Below are 19,940 nucleotides of genomic sequence, written 5' to 3'. Positions count from 1 at the left end.
AACAGTTATATCAAAGCGGTCACAAAAACAGCAATCTATAATCTTAAAAATATAGCCAAAATCAAGGGCTTGGTGTCCCAAAAAGACCAAGAGAAGCTCATCCATGCTCTTATCTCTAGTAGGGTTGACTACTGTTATGGCCTGTTAACTGGACCTGTTAACTGGACCCAAAAAGACTGTAAAAGAGCTGCAGCTCATTCAGAATGCTGCTGCTAGAATGTTAACCAGGACCAAGAGAACCGAGCACATCACCCGGTTCTTAAATATTTGCACTGGCTTCCAGTCTGTTACAGAATATAATTTAAAGTGGTGCTTTTAGTTTATAAATCACTGAATGGTTTAGGTCCCAAATACATTTCTGATATGTTTATAGAGCTTTTATACAGTGGGGAGAACAAGTATTTGATACATTGCCGATTTTTCAGGTTTTCCTACTTACAAAGCATGTAGAGGTCTGTAATTTATCATAGGTACACTTCAACTGTGAGAGACGGAATGTAAAACCAAAATCCAGAAAATCACATTGTGTGATTCTTAAATAATGAATTTGCAGTTTATTGCATGACATAAGTATTTGATCACCTACCAACCAGTATGAATTCCGGCTCTCACAGACCTGTTTTCTTTAAGAAGCCCTCCTGTTCTCCACTATATTAACTGCACCTGTTTGAACTCGTTACCTGTATAAAAGACACCTGTCCACACATTCAATCAAACAGACACCAACCTCTCCACAATTTCCAAGACCAGAGAGCTGTGTAAGGACATCAGGGATAACATTTTAGACCTGCACAAGGCTGGGATGGGCTACAGGACAATAGGCAAGCAGCTTGGTGAGAAGGCAACAACTGTTGGCGCAATTATTAGAAAATGGAAGAAGTTCAAGATGTCGGTCAATCTCCCTCGGTCTGGGGGCATCAGTGATCATGAGGAAGGTGAGGGATGAGCCCAGAACTATACGGCAGGACCTGGTCAATGACCTGAAGAGAGCTGGGACCACAGTCTCAAAGAAAACCATTAGTAACACACTACGCCGTCATGGATTAAAATACTGCAGCGCACGCAAGGTCCCCCTGCTCAAGCCAGCGCATGTCCAGGCCCGTCTGAAGTTTGCCAATGACCATCTGGATGATCCAGAGGAGGAATGGGAGAAGGTCATGTGGTCTGATGAGACATAAATAGAGCTTTTTGGTCTAAACTCCACTCGCCATGTTTGGAGGAAGAAGAAGGATGAGTACAACCCCAAGAACACCATCCCAACCGTGAAGCATGGAGGTGGAAACATCATTCTTTGGGGAAGCTTTCTGCAAAGGGGACAGGACAACTGCACCGTATTGAGGGGAGGATGGATGGGGCCATGTATCGTAAGTTATTGGCCAACAACCTTCCCTCAGTAAGAGCATTGAAGATGGATCATGGCTGGGTCTTCCAGCATGACAATGACCCAAAACACACAGCCAGGGCAACTAAGGAGTGGCTCCGTAAGAAGCATCTCAAGGTTCTGGAGTGGCCTAGCTAGTCTCCAGACCTGAACCCAACAGAAAATCTTTGGAGGGAGCTGAAAGTCCGTATTGCCCAGCGACAGCCCCGAAACCTGAAGGACTGTATGGAGGAGTGGGCCAAAATCCCTGCTGCAGTGTGTGCAAACCTGGTCAAGAACTACAGGAAACATATGATCTCAATTTTCTGTACCAAATATTAAGTTCTGCTTTTCTGATGTATCAAATACTTATGTCATGCAATTAAATGCAAATTAATGACTAAAAAATCATACAATGTGATTTTCTGGATTTTTTTTGTTGATTCCGTCACTCACAGTTGAAGTGTACCTATGATAAAAATTAGCCCAGACCTGAATCCAATTGAACATCTGTGGGTTGATCTGAAGAGGGCTGTGCACAGGAGATGTCTTCGCAATCTATCAGATTTGGAGCGCTTTTGCAAAGAAGAGTGGGCAAATATTGCCAAGTTAAGATGTGCCATGCTAATAGACTCCTACCGAAGAAGACTGAGTGCTGTAATATTTATTTTCCCCCTCAAAGATTTCTGTTTGTTTTTCAATTGAATTATTCACATAATAGGTCACATTAAAGGTGGAAAGATTTCTGACATGATTTATCTTTGTCTCGTTCTTTTACATCACAAGAACCTGGCATTTTAACAGGGGTGTGTAGACTTTTTATATCCACTGTACATCTCAACGTCAACAAGACGAATTAACTCAAGATTAAGATCTGTAAAGCTCACCAGCGACTCCACTTTCTGATGCAGCTCAAAAAGTTTAGAGTCAGTCGAGTTGCCATGACCCACTTTTACAGGTCAACTATTGAAAGCGTGCTTACTTTTTCCATGCTTGTCTGGTTCGGTCACACAACCGCTCAGGACAAAATCAGAATGGAAAAAGTGGTACGCAGAGCATCAAAAATCATAGGTTGTAGCCTCCCTTCAATTTCTTCACTTTTATCCACCAGAATAATCAGGAAGGCTAAAAACATCATTGCGTACCACTCTCATCCTGCTCACTATCTATTTAATCTCTTACCATCAGGAAGAAGATATAGGAGTATTAAGACTTCTACATCACGTTTTAGAGACAGCACTTACCCTTTGGCTATTAGGCATCTGAATTTGCACTGATTATTTGCAGCATTCTATTAACTGTTCTCTTCATTGCCGTGGGGTATTGTCTTTTGTCTACAGGGTTTTGGTTTAATGTCCCATTTGTACTTATGATGTTTGTCTTTTAAGTTTTTGTTTTTATGTCTGAGAATTCCTATCAACTTGTTGACATGGCAATACATTTAATTGAATTGAATTGAACTGATTGTGTACCAGAGCAAAGTACCGGAGGGAGACCGCGCCCCTATCCACATCACCTGGACTACAGTGGAGAGAGTGAGTAGCACTGGTTTCCTCCGTGTCAGTATCAGCGGCATCCTTCTCACCACTCCAACATCATTGTGAAAGGATTAACGTATTTTCTTACTACGCTGGCTAATGAGGTGCAGTGTGGACTCCAGGATATTCTTTACTGGCTGTATCATCGACTGTTATGGCAGCTGCACGGCCCTTGATTACAAGGTTCTACAAAGGGCGGTAAAGACAGTGCAGAGCTTCCCCGGGACTGACCTACCCACTCTGCAGGACCTGTACATCCACAGGTGCAGGAAAAGGTAATGTACTGTTCACCATGTTACCGTCTGGTGAAAGGTACTGGTGCATCTGGTCCATAACAAATATGTCTCAGAACAGCTTCTTCCCCCTAGCAGTAAGGCTGGTGAAAACTTGATTCCTTTCAATTCTATTCTGTATTGTATTCTGCCTCCTTCAAGCCACATTATAGGAAGTTAATTGCTCATTGGGTAGCGGACAAGCTAGGCAACCCACCGTATTCTGCACAGCCATGCTTTTATCCCTAGCTGTGCTTATGTCTAGTACCGGACATGGCAGTCGTGTTGTAATGATAACAATGACTGATTATTTTATTAAAGGTCAGTTACATTAGAAGTAAATTGCCCTAAAGCGCTATCAGTGGAGAACCTGATATTAAAACCCAAACATTAATTTCAATGATTCATCTCATTAGTGCAGTTCTTATGCCATCCAAGTGCTGGGCATCATGTCAAACACTCTCTAATACACTAAATTAAAAAAGGTTATCCCACATGTTATGAAAGTTACCTCACCCTATCTTAGACATTTTATCTTTAAAAACAATTCCAATCAAAATTCTTTCTGTTGTTCACTAGCTAATTTGGGCAGGGGGATGCCCTGCTCTCTCTTTAAATAGACTATTATTGGATATCAATCTTATTGTCTTCCAAACCAATTATTTGTTTACCAAGTCTGACTTTTCAGCTAGAAAGAGATTTAATATGGCTAATATGACCAGGGAGCTCCTTTTAAAAAATCAACTAATTCACTGGTATGACCGCTCAGTGATACATGACTGAACTGCTTGCCCTTGTTTTAGATTTACAAAAAGTTTTTTTTATGAAAACTGACGGTACTTGAGTGAGTAAATGAGTAAGAAGAGAACGATAAGTATTTATGCAAAATATCAGTGACATGTTGAGTTCATGTATTTTTACTGAAAAGTGTCTGAAAAATAAATTGTGAAATAGTACTTAACTGAAGAACCATTTTGGGTCAATTAACAGCATGCCACTTTTATTTACAGTATACTAGACAGAAGGAAAGATCACTGTAAAATATGATTATTAATTGGGCTTTCAAAAGAGAACCCTATGTTGCAGTATTACGGTACTATTTGAAATATTAAATTGTGAGAGATGGGTAACCGATATGCTCCTAACTCTAAATGAATTGGAACAGGACCTGTGTAGACTGCTGCTGTCTTTCTGTTCATTGTGGGAGGTTACTCATATTCATAAAATATTCAAACCGCCCATCTTATCTTGCTCTGTGCCAGGAGTTGTTTTCTGAACAACTAACATGGAATACTATGATAACTGATAAGCAATTTAGGGGTGGGGTTTCCGGGCACTGTCAGACAACACATAAAAGGTCCACAGAATTGCTCAGTTTGTTGCAGAAAGTCCAGAAGCTGAAGCAACAATGAGTCTCTCCGTTAAAGACAAAACAATAATCAAAGCCTTTTTTGGTAAGATTAGTGGTAAGGCTGATGATGTTGGCAAGGAGGCACTTTCCAGGTAATAATATAATAATAATAATAATAATTACATGCGCAAACAGAGAATCAAACTGAAGAAATGGCATCATAGTGTATTTAGATTATGGTTTATTCACCAAAGGTGCTTGTTAATTTGGCTAAAATAAAATCTCAATTTGTTCATATTCAGTTATATAGAGCATATGTTCAGAGCTGGTTTAACAAAAGCAAACATTATTTCCCAAGGGAAAGGCATTTAGTGCGAAGACAATTATGCTATTCTTGACTGTTCCTGACGATTGATGCTTTCACATCACAGGACGTTGGTGGTGTACCCGCAGACCAAGACCTATTTCGCCCACTGGAAGGACCTGAGCCCCGGTTCTGCCCAGGTCAGAAAGCACGGTGGAGTCATTATGGGAGGCGTCTTGAATGCGGTGGAGAATATGGACGATCTCAGTGCTGGTCTTCTCAACCTCAGCGAGCTGCATGCCTTCATGCTGCGAGTCGATCCCGCAAATTTCAAGGTAAATTAATTGCTTATCATTCACCGACATGTTATATTCGTCAGTAGAATTCGGATATCCGTATATTATTAGATGAAGTTTAATAACCCTACGGATTTAAATATTCCAAAACATACAGAAATATATTTTTAATAGTTTTTGCTCTCTCTTCAAATCCGCAGATCATCAACCACAACCTATTAGTTGCGCTTGCCATGCTGTTTCCGGAAGACTTCACCCCTGAAGTGCACGTGTCTGTGGACAAGTTCCTGTCCCAACTTGCCCTGGCCCTGTCTGAGAAGTACCGTTAAAGAAAGAAGATCGATGCACGTTTTATTTCTTGGTAGTGTCAATTGCAATTAAAAAAAAATAAAATAAAACCTACCTTTGTGATCACTGGTAGGTTAACAGTTATTTATGTAATTTACCTGTATTATAATTTTATGTTTCATACAAGAATTACAGACATATGGAAAACAAAGTTACATACCCAGAATGGAACACGTATCACAGGCCACTTATGCAAATCTGTGACTCCCGATTTTGCATGATATGTTACATTACGCTAGGTAACATTACAATGCGCTATCAAAACGTATACATGTTGCAAATGTGCTAAAAGTTATCGCATTACGAACGCTAATACCTTTTTCATAAAACAGTGGCTCCCAACCTTTTTCAGTTACAGTACAAACGACAGAATTTTTCTCTGCTTGGAGCACCCCGAAGTACCCTTTAATTTTAATTTGACTAGTAAGCCTATGGTGTCATGAGGAATTACAACAAACATATGTTAACTTATTATATAATAGTATATGATAATAATAATAATAATCATAATATATATATAAGCTAGATGTACCTGCATCGGATCAGATTTTTCATTCATTCTTTAAAAAAGGTTCTGTTGATATTAATGGTGGAATATCGATACACCTAAGCAAGCAAGCAAGTTTTTTAATATAGCACAGTTCATACATAGACGTAATTCAATGTGATTTACAAAGAAAAAGAAAAATTTACAAATACTATAGAAAAAAACAAGACTAATTGAATAATGTTCAAACTGAACTTGCTTTAATAGACATACTTCCGCTTAGAATTCACATAAAACATAATATGTCATTCTAATAAATAGAAGGCATTATTAAAAATAGAGTGAATTGTGAATGGAATTAGAAATTTGGCTTTTTTAAATGTGATCAAATAAAAAATATATTTGGAATATTGGTGGCAATCGAAAACCCTAATAGGCGTATATCTTACCCAATTGCGGGAGACGTACAGTTTTCTGTTCTACCTCGTTAATTGCATCTGGTGTCCCAAGTTTAGGTAAATCCCAGATTATGGGGGTTGTGATGAACAAATGGAGTGGAACTGGCTTCGAGGGACAGATTTTAATCCCCCTGAACTAAGTTACTTTAAAACGTATTTTACTACGTCAATTAATACTACGAATAAAAGGTAGATATTTTATATTACAAAGTGAATACATTTTCGTACTTTTAGTGTAAAAAAAACACAAATGAATAAAACATGATGACAGAACATATCCCGGAACATATTCAATTTTAGCCTTTTCTTCGGTAGCAGAAATAACTGCCCACTTATAATATTATGTTAACTCATACACAAATAATGTTATATATCTGGATATATCTGAAAACATTTTAAGCTATTAAACTGTTGCCAAATAATTGTATTTATTCGAATTAATTATGATTATATTAAGTAATGACAACCAATAATGTATTTATTAATTTATAAATAATGTAATTATTGATTGAGAATATAAGGCAGAGGGGAACTACCTTAACTTGTTTCTGTTACTCTTTTGGTGGTTTAATTTTGGCTATAGCGTCGCCTGGTAGGCATACTGCCATACATTTTTACCAGTGTTACTCAACCCACTCAAACTAGTTGAACCAATCGTTTGCATTGGGTGTGGCTACGACATGCCTTATATAAGATGTCCCTTCAGTCATCCTTATAATCTTGCCTAAAGCTTCCTCACAAACGGCAATATGGTTCAGTGGACAGACTTCGAGCGCGCAACAATCCAGAACATCTTTGGAAAGATGGACTACGAGGATGTTGGCCCCGCGGCTCTTTGCAGGTCTTTGGTCTTTTTTCATACCGACTTACTTTAATATGCAACTTTTCATTGAGCATGGTGAATATTATTTAAGGAATGCTGTCTTTAAACAAATCCATATTCAATTACAGGTGTCTTGTCGTCTACCCCTGGACCCAGAGGTATTTCGGTAACTTCGGAAACCTTTACAACGCGGCTGCCATCCAGGGAAACCCCATGGTTGCAGCTCATGGAAAGACTGTACTGCGTGGACTGGACAAGGCGGTAAAGAACATGGATGACATCAAGGCCACCTACGCCGAGCTGAGCGTGCTGCACTCTGAGAAATTGCACGTGGATCCAGATAACTTCAGGGTAAATTAGTATTTATTTTTTCCTGACAAGGTCTCATTCATCCTGATTATAGCAATGTCGTAACGGCGAGCATTTTTAAACGGTCCCTTTTTTTCCCCCAGCTGCTAGCTGACTGCCTGACTATTGTCGTTGCTTCAAGAATGGGCTCCGACTTCACAGCTGATGTACAGGCCGCATTCCAGAAGTTCCTTGCCGTGGTGGTGAGCTCCCTGGGCAGACAGTACCACTAGAGTGAAAAAAAAGCTGTATCGATTCTGAAGGACAAATAAAGTGCTCAAACAAAAACACACTCATCCAACATATTCCTACTTTATTTACATACTTTTCAACATTTACTCTCTAAACAAGTGGATTATTTATCTGAAGGTTTTACTACTTGTAAATAAATACAAATATATAGCTCTAACTTAATGGAAACGTTTCAAAAAAATTCACTTGGGTCAGAATCGTTTTGTGTAAATATGTCACAGTTGTGATGACACGGAGAACATTTTTAGTTAGGCAAGATCAGTTGCAGTCAGGGAAAGTGTTGGGCGAAAGATCTGGTCACACCTTGTGGGATTTTTGTGAATTGCGTGTCAACAGATGGTTGAATTTAGCCTAATAATGAGGAATACTGGATGGAGCAGTGCATGTTCACTTTTTAGCAAATACAATTTTTGTGAAATTCCATCTAAGGTATTGATAAAATTCGTGACAATCCTTATATTTACTAAATTATTAACAACCTTTGACATTTCATGTGATAGGTTTTTGGACGGAACAAAATATCAGCATTTCAGGTTACATTATTTTCGTTACGTTGTTTATTCTTTTCCAAACCTCCAGAAAAATACACACCAGCTGATACACATAGACTAATATGCACAAGGCTTCACAGTGCAATTTTTTTTTTCTCATTGTTGAAAGACTTTTGTTAACATTGCAATTACCATTATATTCATGATAATGAATTCATTATATTAGTTGTTAGTGAGTAATTACCACCTCAAGAGATATCCAGACCGCAGTGATTCTGCTTCTTTCGGGTGAGCTGGCCAAGGAGCCTACGTCGGGAAGGCACCAAGGCCAAGGGCATGGTGTCGAAGTCCAAGAGAAAGCTAGAGGTTGATTGGATTAAAAAGGTTCTTAAGCAGACGCTACAATGTGCTAAATAAGCAGCGTTGGTCGGCGTGCGGCCTGAGTGGATAGCTTTATATCTTTGAGTAATTGTTTAATTAGCCGGGAGCAACATAATATACTTTGCTTAATTTGTTGTTACTTTTTATTGACTGTTGGTAAAAAATACCTAGGCTGTATCTTCTTTTTTTGTTCCACTCTTTAACCAATTTGCGGTGGTGAGAAATAGCTAGCCTATGGAAAACCAGGGTCTTCCAACACTTGATACAATTTCCAGGTATGACCCAAAATTAACTGATTTAGTTTGTGAGGATTTACCCTGATTTCGTTTAATGTTTCAGTCAGAAACAAACAATTTTATCGATTACCTGTTCACACAAGATTACACCCACTGCTTTCTTTGGTTCCAGAAACTGGTATCTTCTTTTTTTAATGACCCTATTATTATTAGGCCTAATGTAAATATAATTATTAAACGAATAAATTAGTCGTTTATGCTTCTGAATATAACACATATTTATTTAAAAAATAAAATAACAACGAGAAGCTTACACCCCAAATGGCCTAATTCCATTCCAAACGGCCGTAACGTTGCACTTACATGCACTTCTATAAAGAGCGACAAACTTGGTGGTTTGGGAAACAGGCATAAGTCCGTAATAACAAAGACCATTATAAGACTACTTGCATCATTAAGTGCCACTTTAACGGAAAACCCCGTATTCATGGCATAATTCCAATCCAAGCCCCAGATATGGCCTAATTCCATTCCATACGGCCGTAATGTGGCACTTACGATGCACTTTATGAAGAGCGACTAACGTGGTGGTTTGGGAAACAAATCCAGATCGACAACGACAACCAGGGGGAAAGCAGGGGGTGGTCAACAGAGTGGCAGCTGGAATCGTCAGGTATCGTCTTGATCTGCACAACAACCAGGAGGACTTTGGACAGGGACAGTAATGTCTTTCGAGCCTGGTACTCCGGAGGTGTGGGCCAAGACCTCATGTCCCCCTAAGTTTAAACGGAGCATGAGTTAAGTAAAATTTAGAGAGTGCATTTACAATGGATTTACAATGGAGAAGGAGAACAATGGAAAAGGGGAGGCCCTGGTCAAGGCCCAACAGGCAGGGCAGATCCTTCCACAGTAGTGAAGCTCTATGAGAGAAAGCCCTAGCTCCGGCTGTGTTTACAAATTATAGGTACAATTAGAAGGCCTGCACCTTGCAATCTTATGTTACATATAGGTACAGTTGTGCTCAAAAGTTTGCATACCCTTGGAGTATTGGTAATATATGTACCATTTGTAAAGAAAACATGAGTGAGCACTGAGCAGGCAAAACACCTTTCTATTATTTCTCATGTAGGTTACAACAGAATGGCACAATCATGAAGCAAAACATGGCAGTAAAGAAAAAATATTTGTAATTTATTTTATTTCACTTGTTTGCTAAAAGAAAGGCAAGGCAAGTAAATCTGTAGAACAATGCTACATTATGCATAGTGCACTGGTTATTACAGATTTATTACAACAGGTTTATTACAACAGGTTTATTACAGGTGTAATATATATGTAGTGTTAACAAAGCTCTTATTTTTATTATATTTCAAATATATTTTGTAACATAGGTTCTAAATCTGTTTTTATTTTATGTTATTATTTTTTCTTTCTAAACTAAATAAAATCTCAAAGACATCAGTTTATGTGTGAGTGTATGAACACTGATCCGTAGTGGAACTGGTTGCGATGCAAGGGGCACCAGCTAAAATCTTGCCCATGGTTTCCCAAAGCACTAAGATGATGGTATAATGCACGTAAGTCCATCGTTATTTTATCAGTGTGTTTCACGAAAGCATCGTTACTTAAGTGGCACGCAACATCCGGACCACTCGTTAGTCCGTCTTAACCGATCTTAAAGCAGCACTTCACTGTTCTGGTGAAATAGCGCCTCTCTCAACACATGTGGAATTATAGCAAACAGTTAATATTAAGGCAATAGAGAAATTATCATAACGGTTTTAATTTAAACCAATTTTGGTGGAGAGTGCCTGCCTCAAGTGGAGGAGTTTAAGTATCTAGGGGTCTTGTTCACGAGTGAGGGAAGGATGGAACGGGAGATTGACAGACGGATCGGTGCAGCTTCTGCAGTAATGCGGTCGATGTATCGGTCTGTCGTGGTGAAGAAAGAGCTGAGCCGCAAGGCGAAGCTCTCGATTTACCGGTCAATCTACGTTCCTACTCTCACCTATGGTCATGAGCTTTGGGTCATGACCGAAAGGACAAGATCCCGGATACAGGCGGCCGAAATGAGCTTTCTCCGCAGGGTGGCTGGGCGTTCCCTTAGAGATAGGGTGAGAAGCTCGGTCACCCGGGAGGAGCTCGGAGTAGAGCCGCTGCTCCTCCACATCGAGAGGGGTCAGCTGAGGTGGCTTGGGCATCTGTTTCGGATGCCTCCGGAACGCCTTCCAGGGAAGGTGTTCCGGTCCCGTCCCACCGGGAGGAGACCCCGGGGAAGACCTAGGACACGCTGGAGGGACTATGTCTCCCGGCTGGCCTGGGAACGCCTCGGTGTCCCCCCGGAAGAGCTGGAGGAAGTGTCTGGGGAGAGGGAAGTCTGGGCATCCCTGCTTAGACTGCTGCCCCCGCGACCCGGCCCCGGATGAAGCGGAAGAAGATGATGATGATGATGATGAATTTAGGATAGACAAATTATATCATAAGTGCATGAGTGGATGTGAATGTCATTTAATGCAATTGTCAACTGAGAATAAAGAAACACGTTATTAAGAAAAAGTGTCTTTCACGTGTTTTAACACCCGCATAGGCTACTGGTCTTTGATAGATTGTTGCTGGTTCCTCTACCGCGTCAAGAAGAACATTGATTTATTCAGCTCTGAATGCTTGAGTTTCATTTTTATTTCAAACAATTATAATGTATTTTTCCAACTATGCTTTATATTCCAATTTAACCAATCACGTGTTGATTAATATGTGATTTAAGTATTTCTAGTATTACAGAAATACTGAATATTATAAAGACTTTCATGACATTAGATGGCATAGCACTACATATTTCCACAAACGATGCCGCCAAACGATGCCGTCATCATTCATGACATTAGATGGCATAGCACTACATATTTCCACAAACGATGCCGCCAACAAAGTGGTCCAAGTATGGCAATTAGTGCAACAAAGACTGTGTACATCAAGCGGTCCCTGATGACAGTAAAGCTCTGTGCAGATACTGCAAAGCAGAATGTATTATTACAGTTTATAACAAAAAAGAAGCATAACAGAGCCTACTCATATATTTTTATGAAGCTGCGGTTGCTTGTTTGACTCACGAGAGTTGGCAATACTGATCATTAAGTAGACAAACCGGTAGACCCGAGCAGCGCGACAATACATTATTTTCCTTATCGCCTACTCCTTGAATTGTTTTTTATATTTTAAGAAAAATTAAACCAGGTAATGATTTGATTATGGTACGATGTTGGTTACTTGTCATGCTTACGTAATGATGGTTTATGAAATGTGATATTAACTGTTTGACTTTGGTTATGGTTGTTCATATGTTTGGCAGTGCGGCGAGGGAAGACTGTAATGGGCGTTTAGCCTAGGTTGTGTGTGTGTCATGTTTTATTAAATTACAAATAATCTAGGTAAATGACAAATTATCCATGACCAAAACAACAATTACTAAACCCAAACAATAAAGATATTTCATATTCGATCTGTAGGTTTTATTTATTTATTTTTTCTTAGTTGTCACTACCAAGAAATAAAACGTGTATCGGTCTTCTTTCTCTTTCTTTAACGGTACTTCTCAGACAGGGCCAGGGCAAGTTGGGACAGGAACTTGTCCACAGACACGTGCACTTCAGGGGTGAAGTCTTCCGGAAACAGCATGGCAAGCGCAACTAATAGGTTGTGGTTGATGATCTGCGGATTTGAAGAGAGAGCAAAAACTATTAAAAACATATTTCAGTATGTTTCGGAATTTTTAAATCCGTATAGGGTTATTAAACTTCATCTAATAGTATACGGATATCCGAATTCTACTGACGAATATAACATGCCGATAAGCAATTAATTTACCTTGAAATTTGCGGGATCGACTCGCAGCATGAAGGCATGCAGCTCGCTGAGGTTAAGAAGACCAGCACTGAGATCGTCCATATTCTCCACCGCATTCAAGACGCCTCCCATAATGACTGCACCGTGCTTTCTGACCTGGGCAGAACCGGGGCTCAGGTCCTTCCAGTGGGCGAAATAGGTCTTGGTCTGCGGGTACACCACCAACGTCCTGTGATGTGAAAGCATCAATCGTCAGAAACAGTCAGGAATAGCGCATGGCGCATGTCTATGCACTAAATGCCTTTCCCATGGGAAAATATGTTGGCTGTTGATGAACATGTGCTCTACATCGCTGAATATTAACAATATTTTGCCAAGTTAGCAAGTACAAAAGGCACCTTTGGTAAATAACCCATATTCATCGATGCCCACTATTTTTCCGTGCGTAAAACAAGTTACGTTATTTTACGCACGTGTAGGCCTATGATACGCTGTTATAAGGTGTTGACGAACAATTTTAATACATTTTTAGTGTTCAGTATTATTACCTGGAAAGTGCCTCCTTGCCAACATCCTCGGACTTGCCACGAATCTTGCCAAAGAAGGCCTTGATGATTGCCTTGTCTTTTACGGAGAGACTCATTGTTGCTTCTGCTTCTTGACGGTCTGCAACAACCTGAACAGTTTTTACTATTATGTTGTCCTTTTATGTGTTTACCAGAAAGCCCTCCTCCAAAATGTCTCCATTGCTTATCAGTTATCATAGTATTCCATCTTAGTTGTTTAGAAAACAAGGCAGCAAGATATGATGGGCGGTTTGGAAATGTTATGAATTTGTCCACTCCCAATGACAACAGAATGATGGCGGCAGTACACAATTCCTTTATTACTAAGTGAATACATTTTCGTACTTTTTAGTGTGAAAAAAAATGAGAACAACATGATGACAGAACATATCCCAGAACATATTTAATTTTAGCCTTTTCTTCGGTAGCAGAAATAACTGCCCACTAATGATATTCTGTTAACTCATACACAAATAACGATATAGACTAACCCGATTGGATTAAACATAGGTAACCTGAAACTATTTCAAACAGAACTTTTGAAAAATCGCATGAAGTATTTTTTCTGACCGGTATACGTCCACATAATTCAAAAACAGAACACTTGCTTTTAAACTTGGTTTCTTTAATAGGCCTACTATAATTTCTGGATATATTTTATAGACATCTGAAAACATTTTAAGCTATTCTAAACTGTTGCCAAATGTTATTTATTCAAATTAATTATGATCATATTAAGTAATGACAACCAATCATGTAATTATTTATTTATAAATAATGTAATTATTGATTGAGAATATAAGGCAGAGGGGAACTACCTTAACTTGTTTCCGTTACTCTTTTGGTGGTTTAATTTTGGCTATAGCGTCGCCTGGTAGGCATACTGCCATACATTTTTACCAGTGTTACTCAACCCACTCAAACTAGTTGAACCAATCGTTTGCATTGGGTGTGGCTACGACATGCCTTATATAAGATGTCCCTTCAGTCATCCATATCATAATCTTGCCTAAAGCTTCCTCACAAACGGCAATATGGTTCAGTGGACAGACTTCGAGCGCGCAACAATCCAGAACATCTTTGGAAAGATGGACTACGAGGATGTTGGCCCCGCGGCTCTTTGCAGGTCTTTGGTCTTTTTCATACCGACTTACTTTAATATGCAACTTTTCATTGAGCATGGTGAATATTATTTAAGGAATGCTGTCTTTAAACAAATCCATATTCAATTACAGGTGTCTTGTCGTCTACCCCTGGACCCAGAGGTATTTCGGTAACTTCGGAAACCTTTACAACGCGGCTGCCATCCAGGGAAACCCCATGGTCGCCGCTCATGGAAAGACTGTACTGCGTGGACTAGACAAGGCGGTAAAGAACATGGATGACATCAAGGCCACCTACGCCGAGCTGAGCGTGCTGCACTCTGAGAAATTGCACGTGGATCCAGATAACTTCAGGGTAAATTAGTATTTATTTTTTCCTGACAAGGTCTCATTCATCCTGATTATAGCAATGTCGTAACGGCGAGCATTTTTAAACGGTCCCTTTTTTTTCCCCAGCTGCTGGCTGACTGCCTGACTATTGTCGTTGCTTCAAGAATGGGCTCCGACTTCACAGCTGATGTACAGGCCGCATTCCAGAAGTTCCTTGCCGTGGTGGTGAGCTCCCTGGGCAGACAGTACCACTAGAGTGAAAAAAAAGCTGTATCGATTCTGAAGGACAAATAAAGTGCTCCAACAAAAACACACTCATCCAACGTATTACTGCTTTATTTACAAAGTTTTCTACATTTTGTCTCTAAACAAGTGGATTATTTATTTGAAGGCTTTACTACTTGTTAATAATAATAAAAAAAATGTATAGCTCTAACTTAATGGAAACATATCTTGAAACGTTTAAAAAAATGTACTTACGTCAGAATCGTTTTGTGGAAATATGTCCAAGTGTTGTGATGACACGGAGAACGTTTTTAGTTAGGCAAGATCAGTTGCAGTCAGGGAAAGTGTTGGGCAAAATATCTGGTCACACCTTGTGGGATTTTTGTGAATTGCGTGTCAACAGATAGCCTAATAATGAAGAATACTGGACGCAGTGCATGTTCACTTCTTAGCAAATAAAATTTTTGTGAAATTCCATCTAAGGTATTGATAAAATTTACGACAATCCTTATATTTACTATATTATTAACAACATTTGACATTTCATGTGATAGGTTTTTGGACGGAACAAAATATCAGCATTCATAACATGAATACACAATTGTTGGGTAATTTTAAAATGAATTAAAACTATATTTAAATAACTGTTACGTTTTTATATATAGTATAATTATGTTGCTTATTTTAAGTATTTCAGGTTACCTGTTTGTTTATTCTTTTCCAAACCTCCAGAAAAATACACACCATCTGATACACATAGACTAATATGCACAAGGCTTCACAGTGCAATATTTTTATCTCATTGTTGAAAGACTTTTGTTAAAATTGCAATTACCATTATATTAATGATAATGAATTCATTATATTAGTTGTTAGTGAGTAATTACCACCTCAAGAGATATCCAGACCGCAGTGAGTTTGCTTCTTTCGGGTGAGCTGGCCAAGGAGCCTACGTCGGGAAGGCACCAAGGCCAAGGGCATGGTGTCGAAGTCCAAGAGAAAGCTAGAGGTTGATTGGATTAAAAAGGTTCGTAAGCAGACGCTACAATGTGCTAAATAAGCAGCGTTGGTCGGCGTGCGGCCTGAGTGGATAGCTTTATATCTTTGAGTAATTGTTTAATTAGCCGGGAGCAACATAATATACTTTGCTTAATTTGTTGTTACTTTTTATTGACTGTTGGTAAAAAATACCTAGGCTGTATCTTCTTTTTTTGTTCCACTCTTTAACCAATTTGCGGTGGAGAGAAATAGCTAGCCTGTTGAAAACCAGGGTCTTTCAACACTTGATACAATTTCCAGGGATGACCAAAATACATATTTAGTATTGTGAGGAATTAGCCTTATTTCGTTTAATGTTTCAGTCAGAAACAAACAATTTTATCGATTACCTGTTCACCCAAGATTACACCCAAGATTACACCCAAGATTACACCCAAGATTACACCCACTTTGCTGCGTTACAGAACCTGGTATCTTCTTTTTTTATGAGCCTATTAGGCCTATTATTAGGCCTAATATAAATATTATTATTACACAAATGCATGAGTCGTTTATGCTTTTGAATATAACACATATTTTTATGTGTTATAAAAATATGTGTTATATTGGCCTTATAATGGCCTAATGCCATTCCAAACGGCCGTAACGTTGCACTTACATGCACTTCTATAAAGAGCGACAAACTTGGTGGTTTGGCGTACTCTCTTCCTTTTGCGTACATATAACACGGATTCACACAATGTCGTGCTATGCATACGCCAAAGTCCTTTTTTGCGTGCAGTTGAGACGCGATCTCCTCCCATTAATAATAATGGTGGTCAATAAAATCGTTTCATTGACACGCACCAACTGAAACCTATTTGACGTCACCATCGTCGAGGCACGGATTTCCCGAAGAGTGACTTATCGTTTAAAAGCCGTAGATTAACTTTTTTCTCGAAAGAACGTAAAAGGGTAAAGGTAAAACTTTAATATCGCATTTATTCACCATTGTTCTTAATTGGAGGAGATCGCGTCCGAACTGCACGCAAAAAAGTACTTTGGCGTATGCATAGCACGAAATTGTGAAGTGTAAACCCGTGTTATATGTACGCAAAGGGAAGAGAGTAGGTTGTTTGGGAAACAGGCATAAGTCCGTAATAACAAAGACCATTTTAAGACTACGTGCATCATTAAGTGCCACTTAATCGAAAACCCCGAATTCATGGCATAATTCCAATCTAAGCCCTAGATATGGCCTAATTCCGTTCCAAACGGCCGTAATGTGGCACTTACGGTGCACATTATAAAGAGCGACTAACATGGTGGTTTGGGATACAAACCCAGATCGACAAACACAGGGACAACCAGGGGGAAAGGAGGGTGTGGTCAGCAGAGTGGCAGCTGGAATCGTCAAGTATCGTCATGATCTGCACAACAACCAGGAGGACTTTGAAAAGGGACAGCAATGTCTTTCGAGCCTGGTACTTAGAGAGTGCATTTACAAGGATTTACAATGGAGAAGGAGAACTGACCCAACTCCCCCGCACGATAATATAGAAGCATAAATCCTGGGGGCCGTGATTGGGGTCCAGTGACACTGTGGCCCTATCCAGGGGAGGGCCTCGTCAGGGTCCAACAGGCAGGGCAGATCCTTCCACAGTAGTGAAGCTCTATGAGAGAAAGCCCTGGCTCCAGCTGTGTGTTTACAAATTCTAGGTAGAATTAGAAGGCCTGCACCTTGCAATCTTATGTTACGTATAGATTGCAAGTTGTGCTCAAAAGTTTGCATACCCTTGGAGTCTTGGTAATATATGTACCATTTGTAAAGAAAACATGAGGCAAAACTACTTTCTATTATTTCTCATGTAGGTTATAACAGAATGGCACAATCATAAAACAAAACATGGCAGCAAAGAAAGGAGGGGGGTGGAGGCGGTGCCACGCGATTTGAATCCACTGCAGTGGGGGAGGTTACCTTGGGGAATCATTTAGATTTACACTGGGCGACACATTTAGATATAATATTTAGATTTAACATTTAACATTTAGATATAACATTTGGATAAAACATTTAACATTTAGATATAAATTTAACATTTAGATTTAGATTTAACATTTAGATTTAGATTTAACATTTGACATTTAGATATAATATATATAATATATAATATATAAACTCACCTAAAGGATTATTAGGAACACCATACTAATACTGTGTTTGACTCCCATTCGCCTTCAAAACTGCCTGATTTCTAGGTGGCGTTGATTCAACAAGGTGCTGAAAGCATCTTGCAGATAGCATCTTGCAGTTGATGGAGATTTGTGGGATGCACATCCAGGGCACGAAGCTCCCGTTCCACCACATCCCAAAGATGCTCTATTGGGTTGAGATCTGGTGACTGTGGGGGCCATTTCAGTACAGTGAACTCATTGTCATGTTCAAGAAACCAATTTGAAATGATTTGAGCTTTGTGACATGGTGTATTATCCTGGTGGAAGTAGCCATCAGAGGATGGTGGTCATAAAGGGATGGACATGGTCAGAAACAATGCTCAGGTAGGTCGTGGCATTTAAACAATGCCCAATTGGCACTAAGGGGCCTAAAGTGTGTCGAGACTCATCAGACCAGGCAACATTCTTCCAGTCTTCAACTGTCCAATTTTGGTGAGCTCATGCAAATTGTAGCCTCTTTTTCCTATTTGTAGTGGAGTTGAGTGGTACCCGGTGGGGTCTTCTGCTGTTGTAGCCCATCCGCCTCAAGGATGTGCGTGTTGTGGCTTCACAAATGCTTTGCTGCATACCTCAGTTGTAACAAGTGGTTATTTCAGTCAAAGTTGTTCTTCTATCAGCTTGAATCAGTCGGCCCATTCTCCTCTGACCTCTAGCATCAACAAGGCATTTTCGCCAACAGGACTGCCGCATACTGGATGTTTTTCCCTTTTCACACCATTCTTTGTAAACCCTAGAAATGGTTGTGCGTGAAAATCCCAGTAACTGAGCAGATTGTGAAATACTCAGACCGGCCCGTCTGGCACCAACAACCATGCCACGCTCAAAATTCCTTAAATCACCTTTCTTTCCCATTCTGACATTAAGTTTGGAGTTCAGGAGATTGTCTGGACCAGGACCACACCCCTAAATGCATTGAAGCAACTGCCATGTGATTGGTTGATTAGATAATTGCATTAATGAGAAATTGAACAGGTGTTCCTAATAATCCTTTCGGTGAGTGTATATATCAAATGTGAGGAAAATGCGCTAAATGTGAGGAATGTGAGCAACATGTTGAAAATGTTGAAAAATGTTATCCAAACTTTTACATTCGGCACCCCATACACCTCCAATTCAAGTTTGAATTCCAAGCGATGTTGCAAGTTTCAATGTTTATTTGTCAAATTCACTGAGCAACACAGTGTCATCCTGAAGTGCAACAAACACTGTGTACATCAAGCGGTCCCTGATGACAGTAAAGCTCTTGCAGAATCTATTATTACAGTTTATAACAAAAAAGAAGCATAACAGAGCCTACTCATATATTTTTATGAAGCTGCGGTTGCTTGTTTGACTCACGAGAGTTGGCAATACTGATCACTAAGTAGACAAACCGGTAGACCGAGCAGCGCGACAATACATTATTTTCCTTATCGCCTACTCCTTGAATTGTTTTCTATATTTTAAGAAAAATTAAACCAGGTAATGATTTGATTATGGTACGATGTTGGTTACTTGTCATGCTTACGTAATGATGGTTTATGAAATGTGATATTAACTGTTTGACTTTGGTTATGGTTGTTCATATGTTTGGCAGTGCGGCGAGGGAAGACTGTAATGGGCGTTTAGCCTAGGTTGTGTGTGTGTCATGTTTTATTAAATTACAAATAATCTAGGTAAAGGACAAATTATCCATGACCAAAACAACAATTACTAAACCCAAACAATAAAGATAT

The 19,940-nt window shown here is 39.5% G+C and overlaps 4 protein-coding genes across 4 annotated transcripts; 3 read left to right on the top strand and 1 right to left on the bottom strand.

Annotated features, from left to right (window-relative positions):
- The first annotated feature begins 4,557 nt into the window (after positions 1-4,557).
- On the top strand, positions 4,558-5,508 carry LOC105009955 (hemoglobin embryonic subunit alpha). The gene is made up of 3 exons (XM_010869355.2): positions 4,558-4,673; positions 4,953-5,160; positions 5,322-5,508. Exons 1-3 carry the CDS (start codon positions 4,579-4,581, stop codon positions 5,448-5,450), a joined length of 432 nt encoding a protein of 143 aa, XP_010867657.1. The 5' UTR covers positions 4,558-4,578; the 3' UTR covers positions 5,451-5,508.
- Positions 5,509-7,136: 1,628 nt separating this feature from the next.
- LOC105009954 (hemoglobin subunit beta-like) lies at positions 7,137-7,881 on the top strand. Its single transcript, XM_029123116.1, has 3 exons — positions 7,137-7,255; positions 7,366-7,588; positions 7,690-7,881. Exons 1-3 carry the CDS (start codon positions 7,164-7,166, stop codon positions 7,816-7,818), a joined length of 444 nt encoding a protein of 147 aa, XP_028978949.1. The 5' UTR covers positions 7,137-7,163; the 3' UTR covers positions 7,819-7,881.
- Positions 7,882-12,448: 4,567 nt separating this feature from the next.
- On the bottom strand, positions 12,449-13,475 carry LOC114840244 (hemoglobin embryonic subunit alpha-like). The gene is made up of 3 exons (XM_029123141.2): positions 13,337-13,475; positions 12,810-13,017; positions 12,449-12,653 (listed from the first exon to the last, which is right to left on the bottom strand). Exons 1-3 carry the CDS (start codon positions 13,429-13,431, stop codon positions 12,525-12,527), a joined length of 432 nt encoding a protein of 143 aa, XP_028978974.1. The 5' UTR covers positions 13,432-13,475; the 3' UTR covers positions 12,449-12,524.
- An 869-nt stretch (positions 13,476-14,344) lies between these two features.
- On the top strand, positions 14,345-15,105 carry LOC114840226 (hemoglobin subunit beta-like). The gene is made up of 3 exons (XM_029123114.2): positions 14,345-14,480; positions 14,590-14,812; positions 14,914-15,105. Exons 1-3 carry the CDS (start codon positions 14,389-14,391, stop codon positions 15,040-15,042), a joined length of 444 nt encoding a protein of 147 aa, XP_028978947.1. The 5' UTR covers positions 14,345-14,388; the 3' UTR covers positions 15,043-15,105.
- The last annotated feature ends 4,835 nt before the right edge of the window (positions 15,106-19,940 follow it).

This window comes from Esox lucius, chromosome 11 (genome assembly GCF_011004845.1).
Source record: "Esox lucius isolate fEsoLuc1 chromosome 11, fEsoLuc1.pri, whole genome shotgun sequence".
Classification (NCBI taxonomy): domain Eukaryota; kingdom Metazoa; phylum Chordata; class Actinopteri; order Esociformes; family Esocidae; genus Esox; species Esox lucius.
The sequence above is the reverse complement of the archived record's forward strand: the minus strand, read 5'-3'. Positions and strand labels throughout refer to the sequence as shown.